At 40.3% G+C, this 15295-nt stretch overlaps 2 protein-coding genes across 3 annotated transcripts in view; one reads left to right on the plus strand and one right to left on the minus strand.

The window, feature by feature from the left end:
- HDGFL3 (HDGF like 3) overlaps positions 1-4820 on the plus strand; it is a 46369-nt gene extending 41549 nt beyond the window's left edge. For both annotated transcript variants that reach the window (XM_075273418.1, XM_075273419.1), the window contains one exon: positions 1523-4820. The gene's annotated coding sequence lies outside the window, so the exon portion shown is untranslated. The remainder of the gene's footprint in view (positions 1-1522) is intronic.
- Positions 4821-6432: 1612 nt separating this feature from the next.
- The window catches only part of TM6SF1 (transmembrane 6 superfamily member 1), a 43879-nt gene continuing 35016 nt past the window's right edge, over positions 6433-15295 (minus strand). Inside the window, exons 7-10 of the mRNA XM_075273411.1 lie at positions 13352-13456; positions 10196-10288; positions 9027-9146; positions 6433-6935 (exon numbers count right to left, since the gene is read on the minus strand). Coding sequence (XP_075129512.1) covers positions 6744-6935; positions 9027-9146; positions 10196-10288; positions 13352-13456 — 510 coding nt within the window. The 3' untranslated portion in view covers positions 6433-6743. The remainder of the gene's footprint in view (positions 6936-9026; positions 9147-10195; positions 10289-13351; positions 13457-15295) is intronic.

Genomic DNA, 15295 nt, shown 5'->3' on the forward strand with positions numbered 1-15295 from the left:
CAACAATACTCAGGTAGGCTTTGGCGTTGCAACGATGCTCAATTGGTACCAAGGGGCCCAAAGAGTGCCAAGAAAATATTCCCCACACCATGACACCACCACCACCAGCCTGAACAGTTGATACAAGGCAGGATGGATCCATGCTTTCATGTTGTTGACGCCAAATTCTGACCCTACCATCCGAATGTCGCAGCAGAAATCGAGACTCATCAGACCAGGCAACGTTTTTCCAATCTTCAATTGTCCAATTTCGATGAGCTTGTGCAAATTGTAGCCTCAGTTTCCTGTTCTTAGCTGAAAGGAGTGGCACCCGGTGTGGTCTTCTGCTGCTGTAGCCCATCTGCCTCAAAGTTCGACGTACTGTGCGTTCAGAGATGCTCTTCTGGCTACCTTGGTTGTAACGGCTGGCTATTTGAGTCACTGTTGCCTTTCTATCAGCTCGAACCAGTCTGGCCAATCTCCTCTGACCTCTGGCATCAACAACGCATTTCCGCCCACAGAACTGCCGCTCACTGGATGTTTTTTCTTTTTCGGACCATTCTCTGTAAACCCTAGAGATGGTTGTGCGTGAAAATCCCAGTAGATCAGCAGTTTCTGAAATACTCAGACCAGCCCCTCTGGCACCAACAACCATGCCACGTTCAAAGGCACTCAAATCACCTTTCTTCCCCATACTGATGCTCGGTTTGAACTGCAGGAGATTGTCTTGACCATGTCTACATGCCTAAATGCACTGAGTTGCCGCCATGTGATTGGCTGATTAGAAATTAAGTGTTAACGAGCAGTTGGACAGGTGTACCTAACAAAGTGGCCGGTGAGTGTAAGTGTTAACGAGCAGTTGGACAGGTGTACCTAATAAAGTGGCCGGTGAGTGTACGTTACTGCAATTTACTGCCTTTATGTGGCAATCCCCAACCATTGACATGGCAGCCTTATATCACTGGACCTGAACGTAGCATCCCAACTCTGGGCACCTGAAGATATTATTGTGCACCAGGGATATGATAAAAGTCATAGTATTACTAAATATTGGCTCCACGCTAAGGATGGTATCACTGATACTTGACTCCTGCTTCTAATGGGCACTTTGCACGTTTGCCAGCATTGTCAGATTAGACTCAGTATCGGCCAGACTATTTATGGTATGAGTACTTGCTTGTAAACAGCAAAGTGCCTCTTTTATAGACTTTCTCTTTATCCTGATGTGGCTGTGACGCTACAGAATAGTTGAGGACTACGTGAAACCAATTTGCTTCAATTGTATCTGAATTTTTAAGGTGCTCTGTGCATACCTTTTATATGTTGCAAGTAATATATCTCTGAACCATTCAGTGGTTTTCCTATCGAGCATTTTCTGCATTATTTTGCATTCTTGTTCAACATAATAAACTATAAATGCTTCAGTGCGTATACTGTACAAATCCAGTTTGGATACAAGAAATGTGTTGGCAAATAGTGGTCTTACTACCTTTTTGTCTATTGTATATGGCTTGAAATTAACATGTTGGTTGTTTTTTTTCAGACTTAACTAAGTGCAGCATACCGTGAGAAGAGGTCCATATTCAGCAGTTTAGTATTCTTGGATTTGATATGGCTCGACACATTTACTTGTTGCCACCAAGAAATTGTCAGTTTGTATGCATAATATCACGTTCCTGTTTGTTGTGTTTGCTGGCATCAGAAGTGTTTCTCCTCCAGGGGGCAGCTTTTCATTTTCCATTATTCTGTTGCATGATGTTGCCCTTTAAACTAGCTGACATTAAGTTTTCACAGATTTTAACACATGTATTTTAAAACAAATGATTTGACTTACATGTATTATAATACAACAGCAAAACCACATGGATAAATATCCAGATTCCCATTTGATATTTGTAGTTAAATGGGTTTTCCCACCACCATTTATCTCCTAGCACCCCCTGGTACCACCTAGTCTCTGGGGCAGTAGCACATGTATGTGACCCCCGCTTCACTCACTTTTCGACTATCTTCATCAATATTATAAAAGTAAATGGAGCAGTTGTCATGCATATGCACTATTGCTTTATTCACACAGCAGACTTGGGCATCCCCAAGAATTGGATACTTATACTTTATCCTGTGGATAGGAGTTACATGTTGTTAGCGGGAAAACCCATTTAATGATTTTGCCATTCCATTTTTAGCTGTCATTATTTATAGGCAAGGCATGTAGATACTTTGCCAAGGCATAATGGGTAGATCAATGTATCTTTCTTGTTTACCACTATAAATGTTAGATGCTATTAAAGTCCCAAGTAAAACCTCTTTGTACGTTCTTAGTACAAATTTTATGGCAGCTTATTAAGATATGTTGTTGACAGGAGTATTCACAGTAACGATAGAAAAAGCTTTCACATTTGAGAGGAAAACGCAAAAGCTGATAAAGGGAATTTAACGAAGCCGAATGTTTTCTCAATTCTAATATTCAGTAGTATTTAACTAGCTTGTTGTCACTTACTTTTGTATGTAATTGTGTTAATGACATCCAGAAGCATTCTGAGGTTGTGTGGTAAACCAAAGCAAATGTGAAAAACAACTTGTTATCGGATTACCATGCCTGTCCTTTGTAACAAAATTACACTTTACTCTGGTAGTACTAAAATAACTCTATGGAACACCTCACTATTCACCCAGTTAGAGATTGCCAGAATATGTAAAATGTTTCACATACTACAGTAATAAGAGGTGCATGTGGACATGTGCAGAAAAACTACCTACTTACAGTAGAACTGATTCAGGCGAATGAAGGAAGACCTTCTGCAAAACATTTGGAGAAGTTTTCCTTCATTCCCATGATGGGGTATAATGCAAACATCAGAAAATACCTTTGTTCTGTGATATCCTCAATCATTACAATGCTGACCAGCTAAATACACTTCTCAATATTGAAATTGCAGTGCCAAAAAGGACAAGCTGTAATGTTATGCAAACTGAGGTGTCATTAAGATCTACAAATTTCCAAGCACCTTACCCTAATCTATGGCATGTGGGAGGGGAATAAAAGAGAGATTGAAAGCAAAGTCACATGAAACCTCAAAAATCAGATCTGAACTAAAAAAAGACAACATTTTTCAACTGAGAGACCTTGGTTTATAGCTCTGGGCCTAGGCCAAGATGTCAGAGCTATTCTACATCACTTGTCCCAGTGGTTGGGAGACATTGAATAACAGTAAGAGGAGCACAGAGATAGAGGTGAACCTCTGCATGGGAAAATTGTCGTATTGGAAGAATGACCTCATGCCACTGCTCTCAAAGGCTATCATGGTGCATAGTAAGATGATAATGGAGGTTTATCCTCTTCAGAGATGGGTCCTGCTTTTGTCTCACGTTGCAGTGGAAGCTGGAGATGGGTCTGGAGACCATGTGGGTAACACCGTGAAGAGGCCTTCAAAAGAGAACATCACACCAGTCCTAATCCCAAGGTTATGGAGAGGGGTGGCATAACATAAGGTAGCTGTAATCATTTAGTCTTGGCATTACATTGATTAGTGTAGAAATAGTGATACAGCCATTTCTCCAATGTCTCCCAGGAGCCATTTTTCAGTAGTACAATGCCAGGCTTCATGTTGCTGGTATTTCTGTGAGCAGCCTGTGTGGCCTAAATGTACTCCATGACCTACAGCGTCTGCAGACTAGGGATGTTATGGGTCAACAATTGCAATGGTAGCTGCCAGCAGCCAATCTTGCTGACTGGTGTGGTCCAGTGAATTCAGTATTTCTCAGAAAACCATTAATAACTTTATTGATAACGTGCAAAGGTGTGTAAATGCGTGTATTTCTGAGCTGGTTACCCATACTCAATACTGAATAAATAGAGATGTTTCGAATATTTTGTTTCTAATTTTATCATTTCACATCATTAACATGCCTATCGATCCTGAGATCTCCTTAATTCCAAGGCCTTTCCATCTTGGTGTTGCAATTTCAATGTTGAGGCGTGTATATGAGTGGGAATTTTCTTCATACATTATGTGCAAATGTTTTACAAGACTGACAGATGTATGATGCAAAATGCAAGCAGATATCCTAATGTGCAGCGATCTCCCAAATAGATGGGGGCGACTGACAACAAGACAGTAGCTCAGTTCATTCTCTATGTCAAGTTTATGATTATGTGAGCAAATTTTTGAGTAAAGATAAGGAATAGGGTAAGAAAAGCTTGTCATCCTTTTCTTTAGATTTAACAAGTAATGAAACCTTTTGTGTATTAGAATGGATCACACATGGTTCAAGTCGGGCTCTTTGGCGGACACTCAGTTTGCTTCATGTGATGTCATTAATTGAAATCGCTGTCCTTTCTATTACTGCTTTTCATCTACCACAGTCCTGACATAAGCTAAGGAGTTTGGAAGATGCTGTCGTAATGCATAGTGGAAGGAACAGCCTTTCTTGATGTAAAGTACATGTCATGACATTATATACTTACCTGGCAATCTAGGCGTTGCAGTAGAAGACAGAATTCTTTTCTGCCAAGCTAACAATTGTATTTACAATACTAATGATTAGCCATTCCAGAATGTATTTTCTTGTGAACAATAATGTTGCTATTGTGATAATAGATTTTATTTATTTTATTGCAATTTTTTGTGAAAACATTTTCTTTACATTTGTTCTTCTCTAACGCATCTTTGGCATTTCCAGTGTTTGTAGTTGAAACACATCTCGTATAACGTTGTATTGCTGTTTTTACAAAATGAACACTCCTGATGTATGGTTAAAGATTGTAAAGAAGGAAACAGGTCACACAAGTTAATTTACTATATATGTAACACAGTTATTAAAAGGAAAACTTATGTAAACATTGGCGTTGGTTATAATTACAGATAATAATTGTGTATGAAGCATATTATATTGATGGAAGTGTTAATGGCAGGAGAAGGTCCATTATGGTTCAATAATAAAGACGCAAAAAAAAAAGTTAATTTCTTGTTGTAGGTCTCATGTTGTATGACAATGGAAGCAGTTACTGGTGTGATATGAATAGACATGATTTATTGCTGGCATTTTACAGTAATGTATATGAGTACATGTATAGTATATATTATTCCTGGGTCATGTATTTAAAGCATTCTGGAAAATACAATTTAAGATTTTAGAGTAAATTCACAGACTTTTTTGCACACAGATTTTTGAAGCAGAATCAGCTCATCTCATTCAATTCAATGGGAGTCATGCAGATTTTGGCATCAAGAACATTCTTAAGGCAGATTCCACCTTTCAAAGCCCGTTGAAATGAATAGGAGGCAGAAAGAAAAGATAGATTTTTTTTATTTTTTTTTTAAACTGCATTTTTTCCACCTCCATTCATTTGAATGGACTAGGGAGGTGGACTTTCAAGGAAGATTCCATCTAAAAATAGGTCATGATACTATTTACTCCCATTGAAATGAATGTAAAGTTTGGAGGCATTTTTTGAGGGGGGGCGGCTATTTTGTGAACTCCTTGAGTACTTAATGGAGAAAGTCACGCATGCACGACCTTCTTTACTGTCATAGCAACTACTAGATGAGCGTCAGAGACCTCCATTGACAAAAATGGTTTGGGTCCTAATTATGGGAACTGCATTTATCGCATATCACGCAGAATAGCTGAGATGGGCATACCCCTTCAAGTGTGCTGATTGACTTCTATTATACCTATACGGAAAACGCCAGCATTTCCATAGGTATAATTGACATGCTGTGATTTGCAAAAACGCCAGCCAGAATCCCATCCACTTTGCAGGTAATGTAAAACTCTGGGTTTTATGTAGTGGACCCTGGCCTAAAGAGGTATTCCAGTTCCTTTTTATTGATTACCTATCCTAGACACGATTTTCCAAAAGTTTTGGAGTTCATCACTCTTGAAACACTATTATACTTTGTGGTCTTTTCAGACGCCAGAGTATAATAAGTGGAGTCCCAGACGAGGTGAGTAAGATTAACAATTAGTTATATTCACTTTGCCTCTTTTTGGTGTCCTTTAGTCCCTCAGCATCCTCTTCTGGCTGACGTCATGCACACAAGGGTCACCACTGAGACCTGTGATTGGGTATCAGCTATCACATGGGGCAAACCAACATTAGGATGCTGGGCCAAAGCATCATTACATCATGGCACCCCATGTGAAAGCTGAGGCCTGTGACCCCAGGGCAGGTACGTCAGCCAGGGGCCTGAAGAGGACGCCAAGTGACTGCCGGATGCTCAGGAGAGGTGAGTATAACTATTTGTAATTTTTAGTGGGATTTAAAGAGAACCCACAGTATAATAATTACATCGCTGTGACAATTCTGCAGGGCCCCAGCCGTCTCCTACCATCTGCATCCGCGACCATTATGCTCCTGGCCATCCATATTTAACTTTCACAGAACACCATTGATATTGGTATTATTTTCATGCTTTTTCAACATTTCTGACAAAAAGCTTTTTTTTTTCATAGAAGCCACTCACTATGTACACTAAAACATCAGAAATGTATAAATAACTCTTACAAGACTCAAATGTGCAATATTGTCATAAGGTTTGAGACATTTTATGCACAGGACCCCATGGCCTCTTCATCTGGCTTTAAGGTCTGGTTAGAATAGCGTCAATTGAACCACTAACATTGGATTGGGTAGTGGCTTAACAAAACTTCTGGAGGAACTTCTGAAAGTGGAAAACAATTATAGATAGTAGTGAACTGTCAAAAATATCACTTTTTTCAGTCTGTAAATGTCCATGACATCAATATCCATTTACTCTTCAGTTAGTTTTGGCCCCAGGTTTCATCTTCATAAAAAATTCTGGCTGGTTTACACAGCGATGAGCTAATATCTGTGGAAAAATCCCAAAAAGTACATTTGCAATTAAAACCAAAATTCTTGCCTCATCAGGAACTCGGTAGATGTAGGGAGTCCTTGCATGAAGGGACGAACCAATGTGAGAAAACTGTGCCTGCAGAATGGAAAGAAAGTGGAGTCAATACAGGCAGACCGTCAGGTTGTACAACATGTCAACATCCCTATCACTGGGAACAATGGAAATAGCTTGGTTTGAGAGATGCCGAGGCCACGGCTGTTAAAGGCAAAGTATTAATAATCAATTTTAAATCTGGTTATATTAGAGATGTGTTTTTGGGTTTTTTTATTTTGTGTTTCTAATGATATAAAATAGATTAAATTTTGTAGTTTTTCACTGACCACTCGAGCAGACATTATAATGTGATCCTTCTTGTTTTAAGCAGCTCTGTGTAGACTGGGATAGAGTCAGCAAAGGGAATGGGATTTAAAGAGGCCATACAGAATTAGTGAAACATGACTGTTTTCTTCCAGTATCAGAACCACCCATGTCTATGGGCTGTTTCTGGTATTAAATGGTACAGTGTCAAAAGACAGAACCACCATATTAATAAAAATAGAAAATATTTATTGAAAAATTCATGATAAAAAAAAGACACAAAACTTAATAACAAATAGTGAAAACATGAATGAAGGAACCAATACTTCCTATAATATAGTACATATGGAAGAATGTAAGCCAAAAGAACATGATATTGTAAGTATATATAATTGGGGAGAGTGTATATACAAAGTTACAATAAAGTGGCCATGAGTCACAATCCATAATATATAAAAATGGACACAGCCATTGTAATGTGTAGTAAGTGACTACAGGTGGCCATACAAAGTTAAAGATGTAAAATACAACTTCCCAATGTGATATAACAAAACATATCCAAAAGTATAAAAGAGACCATACCATATGCAAACACGCCCCAACACGCGTTTCGCCATACTGGCTTCGTCAGGAAGATCGTCGTGACTCATGGCCACTTTATTATAACTTTGTATATACACTCTCCCCAGTTATGTATACTTAAAATATCATGTTCTTTTGACTTACATTGTCAGATCTAACATACCTCTTTGACCACAAGCCATTAAATACACCATCGTCTTTTTATGGTTATGTAAATACGCCCACAAGTGCATTGAGGGAGGGCTCAATTGCCAGTCTTGCCTACTGACAGCTGTAACACAAGCAGATGCAGAACATGCCTCTTTAGGCAGTTCTGGTTCCGGGGTTTGTTCTGGCAAAAGTCCCCACCGCATGTGACTGCTGAGGCCAATATGTGTCCAATGGAAAGGACCTGGGACATCACAGGTATGTGAGTGACCTTCTGGGTCCTTTCCTGATTTGCCTCAGCAGTCATGTGAGCAAGGACTTCCACTGGAACAATCCATGGGGCACTGCAGGACTGGACGGCGATCTGGGACAGTTGAGTATGGTTTTCTTTTTCTTTTTTTTTTGAAGGGGGTTTTCACCTTCTCCATTTTCATGGGGGAAAAAAAAAACAGTTTTTCCTAGACAAGCCGTTTAACTGCTAAAATAGGCAATATTAGACAACAATTTTAGAGCACTTCTGGAGATCTGTAGACTAATCAGGCCCGCCCCCAATGCACTTGAGAGTGATTTTCATATTCATAAAATGATGATTATCACTGTTTTGTTCTTATTTAAGGCACCTGCAAGTCAACAAAATTGGTTTGGGAGCCATTTTTGACTGAACAGATGCCCTTAAGTGGCTGAGGCCTCATGTAGCGGAAAATCTGCATTTTTTTGGTTGCAGATTTTACACATCGGATTTCACAGCTCCATCATTGTGACAAAAATGAACAATGCTATCCTTTACTGGCCATTTTTTTCAACATTTATGTGCATGTAACTTTATGGAAATTTAGCAGTGTATGTACAATATGTAATCCATAAAATGTTTTATGTCATGAGTATTAGAGATGAGCGAGTACTGTTCGGATCAGCTGATCCGAACAGCACGCTCACATAGAAATGAATGGACGTAGCCGGCACGCGGGGGGTTAAGCGGCCGGCCGCCGTCAAAGCGGAAGTACCAGGTGCATCCATTCATTTCTATGGAGCGTGCTTTTCGGATCGGCTGATCCGAACAGTACTCGCTCATCTCTAATGAGTATCATTATCTGGATATTATATTATGTATGTGTTTCTTGAAGGTAATATTCATACTACCTGAGCCAATCCACCTGCAGAAATAAGGGTAAGATCTAGCATCCATGTGCATCCAGGAACCAGGAGACCGTACAGAGTGATCAGGTTGTTAGGAACAGAATAGAACATATATATCAGCATCTGCAAATTAACCACAGAGAGATTTTCTGTTAAAGCCTAACTCCACTACTACTAATAATTCATATGATACTGTGGATAACTCAAAACAAGGGGATTTGATAAAGTTGATTTTATGTCCAAAAATATCTGAGAACAAACTAAATAAGGTGCAGAACGTCTAAGGCTAGGTTCACACCTGTGCCTGGGTTTCTGTTCTTTGGGTCTGCTTGGGTACCTGAAGAGCAGAAATTGATGCATTTATAAAGCGGTTACCCACTGGACCCCATAGACTATACTGGGGTCCGCCCGAAAAATGCAGAGAGAAAAATCCTGCTTGTTTTGCGTCCCTCATCTTCATGGAGATTAAGGCAGCACTGGATCAGGAAGGGGTAAGTATATCATACGGGGAGCTCGAAGCAGCCATTTGACTGAACAAAGGAAGTTAGTGGATGATCCTCTGCGGCATATTATTTATGTTGCGGAACAGACATACTGTAATACCATTATTATGTCTTATAATTTTATATGCAGGGTGTTTGGAAAGTAAGTACATAAAATGAAAGGGTGGACTTTAGCCGGTATATGAAGCGTTAATGAACATGTGACCAGAAATGCACTGTTGTGGCGCTGCAGCTAGACCAAGATGTCGGTTTCCTATCCCTCGCTGCACCATGTGAAAGGAAAAACGAAGAAGAGAAAGAGCTTTAATGAGAAAGCAGTTTAATCACTGTTAGGGGGCGTTCACACTATCGTTGGTGTCCGAAAGCTAGTATCCGCTTCTAATGTCCGTACAAAATCTTATGCGGGCGTTAGCATCGGACACTAGCTGTCGGACACCGACGGTAGTGTGAACGCCCCCTTACTTATTACAAGAATTGCTCAAAGTGCTGGCCACCTGCCTCGATGCAAGCAGTGCAATATTGGGAGATGAATTGAGCAGACCCGAATGATAGAGCACAGCGTAAGAGCAGTCACACTAGTATTTTTTATTTATTCTTTTACTTTATTTACAAAGGGAAACATATTTTACATGATTTCCTGTCTACATATAGTTATACATGCAAAATTACCTGGAGTTTTGGATAGGCAGCAGGGTCTTTAATATATGGCTCTTGAAGTTGTGCATATAACCGACAGAGATCAGAAGGACAGTCTAAAGCAATCTGTGGACCAGGGAGAAATGCGCACATATTAAACATTTTCAGTTGTCTCCTCGTTGCTTATTATATTAATGCACATTATACATTTTCACAGCATTCATACTATTTGGTCATAGTCAAGGAATAATCTGTTGCATGTTACTACACAATGACATCAGTGACAGTCACTTGACCACTAGGTCCCACCTGGTGCATATATGGCACAACATCTGACCTTCACCAAATCCAACTATCTTCATCTTTTAATAGGCATTGGTCTACTAATTCTGGCACAGTTGGAATTGTTTCTCTCATCGTTCTCAATCAATCTGTGCAGTTAGTTTTGATGCCCGATACGTTAGCTAGGCTATGTATTGTCAAGTGGGTGGTTTCAGGTGAGGGGGTGTGATTCTGAGCTCTCACACTGTCCAATCAAAAGCATTAGAGTGTCAGCACTTAGGGTTACACTCCCTTGCCTCCTCCTTCCCGACACCATACGGTTGACAGTAGAGAGCCTGAGTATATTGGGTGCTGAAACTTAACAGCACTTACTGCTCATGAACGGTGAGATCTAGAGAAAATATTCCAACTGTGTTAGAATTAGTGGAGAAGCACCTCTTAAGATAAGTTATGGTGCAAAGAAGTGGAGGTGGTGGAAGATCCTCATTAACCTTGGATTTTACCTTCTGAGATGAAAGCTGTGACAAATTTGTAATAAAAACAAATGCAATACAGATTCTGATGCAGATTTTCAGAAGAAATTATATGCCAGTTCTAGACTTAGCCTAAATAACTGTACTCAAAGGGGTCGTGCCACAAGATAGGGAATATGTATCAGATTGCTGAAGGTCTGGCTGCTAGGTCCCCAACCATCAGGAGAAAGGGGGACTGCCTCCTCCTACCAGTGCGCTTATGTGACCGCCGCTCCATTCACTGCTGTGGGGTTGCAGAGACTGCAATTGCACTGATGCTATAGTCACAGGGAGGAGACGTGGGGGTGTAGAGCATGAGATGAGGAAGGAAATGTAGGGAGGTGCAGCGCCATGGACAGCTTTGTGGATGAGTGTGATCATGTGTATTATATTTTATAGTGAATAGTCAGATAAAGCAGTGACTGACACAGGTCGGAGGCATCAGTTTGGTATTTAGACTGATAGATGAGCCTGGCTGCCACATTCAGAGCTTAGTGAGGGGAAGACCTATTAGTAAGGGCTCGTTCACATCTGCGCCCGGGGTCTCCGTTTTCAGGTTTCTGTTTCCTGCCCGAAACAGGGGAGGAGATGGAAACCTGCAGGCACTTTTCAGACCCATTCAAATAAATGGGTTTGAAAAGTGTCCGGCTGTGAGCACCGATGAGCGTTTTGTGTTCTCCGCAGCGAAACTGTTTTTTTTTTAACCGGACACAAAGTCGGACATGCAGGACTTTGTGTCCGGTTTAAAAAAAAAACGTTTTCGCCGCGGAGAGCACAAAACACTTACCGGCGCTCACAGCCAGACCCAGTCTGACAGGTTTCGACAAAAACCTGAGAACGGCAACCAGACGCTGGTGTGAACTCAGTGTAAGTAGTTACAGTATTCAAGTATAGAATGAATCAGGGTAACCATATGCATTTTCATGTTAAGGAAAGGGCGTATTCTGGAGATGTTTTTGAGGTGCAGGTGACATGAGTAAGCTAGTGATTGGAAATGGGAGGGTGAAGGAAAGGTCTGATTATAACATAACCCTAAGGCAGTGGGTGTGAGGCTCGGAGTTATGGTAACACTGAAATGTTCTCAGTGGTACAACCCCTTTAAGCATGATTGATCGAGTTGACAGACATAAAGCCTGGAGCAGATTCTGATGTCTGACTTCATGTTCTAGTTTAAGTCTTAGGCTAGCCATACGCTTTAAATCACACAATCCTGCCATCAACATTTACAACTATACTGTCCAATTGCTGTGCAAGTTGCTGACCATGCTAAACACTGATAGTTTCAGTAAATAACTAGTCAATAATAGTTTGCACAAAACTCTAGATGCTACAAATGACCCTACCCTGCATAAATATGTCCGATAATTGGCCGAAACAACTCAATTTGTAATTTCAACCAACAAAAATCTAATGTTTCTAGTCAGCATCAAACATTAATGTCCCAATATATACATAAATATTTGCCCCTATTCAAATTGGTCTAGCAAAATCAAAATCACTTCTAATCCTGAGAACGACCCCTTTAAGGATAGGTCTTCAATATTATAAAGTGGATGAACACTTTTAGGCTAAGGCCCCACGGGCCGTATCCACGGCACTAAAGCGCTGTGGGAAGATCCGCTGCGTGAACGCATTGCGGTTCTTTCTGCAGCGCTTGTAAGAGAAAGTTCACAGAGTTTTCCTCTGCTGACTTTCTCTTAACATTATATCTACGGCGTTTCCATAGACATAATTGACATGCTGCGATTTGCAAAGTCGCAAAGGCTTTGCAAATCGCAGCATGTCCGCGCTGCGATCTTTTCTGCAAAGTGGGGAAGGGATTCGCATGAATCTCATCCACTTTGCCTGCACTGTACAACGCCGCGATTTTTCCCGCAGCCTCTCCGGGCAAATCGCGGCGTTTCCGGTCCGTGGGGCCCCGGCCTAAGAGTGAATTCATACTTGCAGATTAGTCTGTGGTGTAAAACTATATCACATTGGAATCCACCTTAGGGCGGCTTCACACCTGCGCCCGGTCTCTGCTTTGTAGGTTTCCGTCTTCTGCCCGAGAAACTGGACAGGAGACGGAAACCCGGCAGTCAGTGTCCGCCCGTGAGTATTTTCTGGTCTCTGCAGTGAAACCGTTTTTGTTTTTTTTAACCGGACACAAAGTCCTGCATGTCCGACTTTGTGTCCGGTTAAAAAAACAGTTTTCACCGCAGAGAGGCAGAAGACGCTCATGGGTGGACACTTTGCAAACCCAGTCAAGGGAATGGGTTTGAAAACTGACTGTCGGTTTCCATCTCCTTGTCCAGTTTCTCGGGCAGAAGACGGAAACATACAAAGTGGAGACCTCATTTATCTTTGTTGGACAAAGTATCGGACTCCCTGCAAGTTGGCAAAATATCTAACTCACCATTCCTCTGAATATACAGAAGACTGTTGCAGCAATAAGATATATGGACAGCAGTAGGTCAGATGGACGATTTAATATACTTTTTTGCTGAATATTTTGGATTGCCTGCAAAAAATAATAAAGACTAAAATTAGCAAAATGGCTTGCTAGTAATATAATCTGATCCAAAATAATATTTCATATGTCAATATTCAAATCTAATATATTAATGAATAACAATAATATTATTAATGAATAATGAACTCTTTACCAATCAGAAATTGGCAAAGATTTCAGGTATAAGAGGGCTTTCACACTTGTGCCCTATGTCCGCTCTGTGCGATTCCACCAGGTTTCCATCTTCAGCCCCTAGAAACTGGAGAGGTGACGGCTTCCTAGCAGTCAGCTTTAAAACACATTCATTCTAATGGGATTTTAAAGGTGACCACAGGTGTCTGCCTGCGGCCTCTTCGCAGGGAAACGTTTTTTTTTTCATCCGACCACAAAGTCCTGTATGTCCAGGGCAACACGGTGGCTCAGTGGTTAGCACTGCAGCCTTGCAGCACTAAAGCCCTGGGTTTGAATCCTGCCAAGGACAACATCTGCAAGGAGTTTGTATGTTCTTCCTGTGTTTGCATGGATTTCCTCCTACACTCTAAAGACATACTGATAGGGTAAAATGTACATTGTGAGCCCTATAATCACAATCTACATTTAAGAAAAAATAAAAAAAAGTCCTGCATGTCCGACTTTGTATACAAAACAAACATGGCATCAAGGGGAAAGAACGTAACACAAGCATAATGAGTTCCCTCAGTAATGGTCCAGTACAATGCTGCACTCCTAAATCCACACTTAGAAGACTAAGCAAACAGAACCAAAAAATTAGAAAGGAGTACTCAGCATGACACAAAGTGACTAAAAGGTACAAAATTTTATTAATATAAATAACGGGCCACATGGTGGCTCAGTGGTTAGCACTGTAGCCTTGCAGCGCTGGGTCCTGGTGTTCAAATCCCGCCAAGGGCAAAAAAACATCTGCAAGGAGTTTGTATGTTCTCCCCGTGTTTGCATGGATTTCCATCCCATATTCCAAAGACATACTGATAGGGAAAAATGTACACTGTGAGCTCTATGTGGGGCTCACAATCTACATTTAATAAATTAAATAAATATAAATACATATCACGATAAAGGACAAATACCATCATACAAAAGGGGTCTGAACTGAAGGCAGAGCGATACCCAGTAATGGAACATGTCGCGAAGGTAAGTAGATTGTACAATCAACAGAGTATGATGTACCATGTATATATCGAGGTAAGTATATAATGTAATATGATATAATAATTAATCAAGTACCTCACAATGTACCAACAATATGGATTACACAAGCTTAAGTGTTTAACTATACAAAAGGAAAATGTAAAAAATCCACTAACAATGTTAGGAGGTGTCATACAATATAGCATCCAGGTAAAAAATACATCACTGTGAGGCAAGTTATATAGTTAACCAGGTATAATATGCCATGTATATATCACAGTGGGTAGCTAGAAAATGATTAGTAAAACATATCAAAGGTACCAAAATGAATTACAATAGCCTAAATATACAAGTATATAAAAAGATAATATTGTGATATGAAGTCAATATCACAAGGTGTCCTATAATATAATGACCAAATAAAGCTGCTTCACTAGAACCGGTATATTAATGTGCTCTAATTAAGTAAGCTAATGAATGACACCAATCATGCATAGGGAATAAGAGGTAAGTATTCAAGGGGCAAAAAGTGACAAACACTCCTTGAAAAATGATGCAAATGACAAAATATAAGAAGTAAGCTAACAGAATTAGTATGCAAGATACACATATACGAAATACTTGTTGCCAAGCAATCTAATGCGGCCGGTGTAATCCCAAGGATGGGCCACAGGGGTCAAAATATACATATGGCATCAG

Source organism: Leptodactylus fuscus, chromosome 5, assembly GCF_031893055.1.
Source record: "Leptodactylus fuscus isolate aLepFus1 chromosome 5, aLepFus1.hap2, whole genome shotgun sequence".
Lineage (NCBI taxonomy): Eukaryota > Metazoa > Chordata > Amphibia > Anura > Leptodactylidae > Leptodactylus > Leptodactylus fuscus.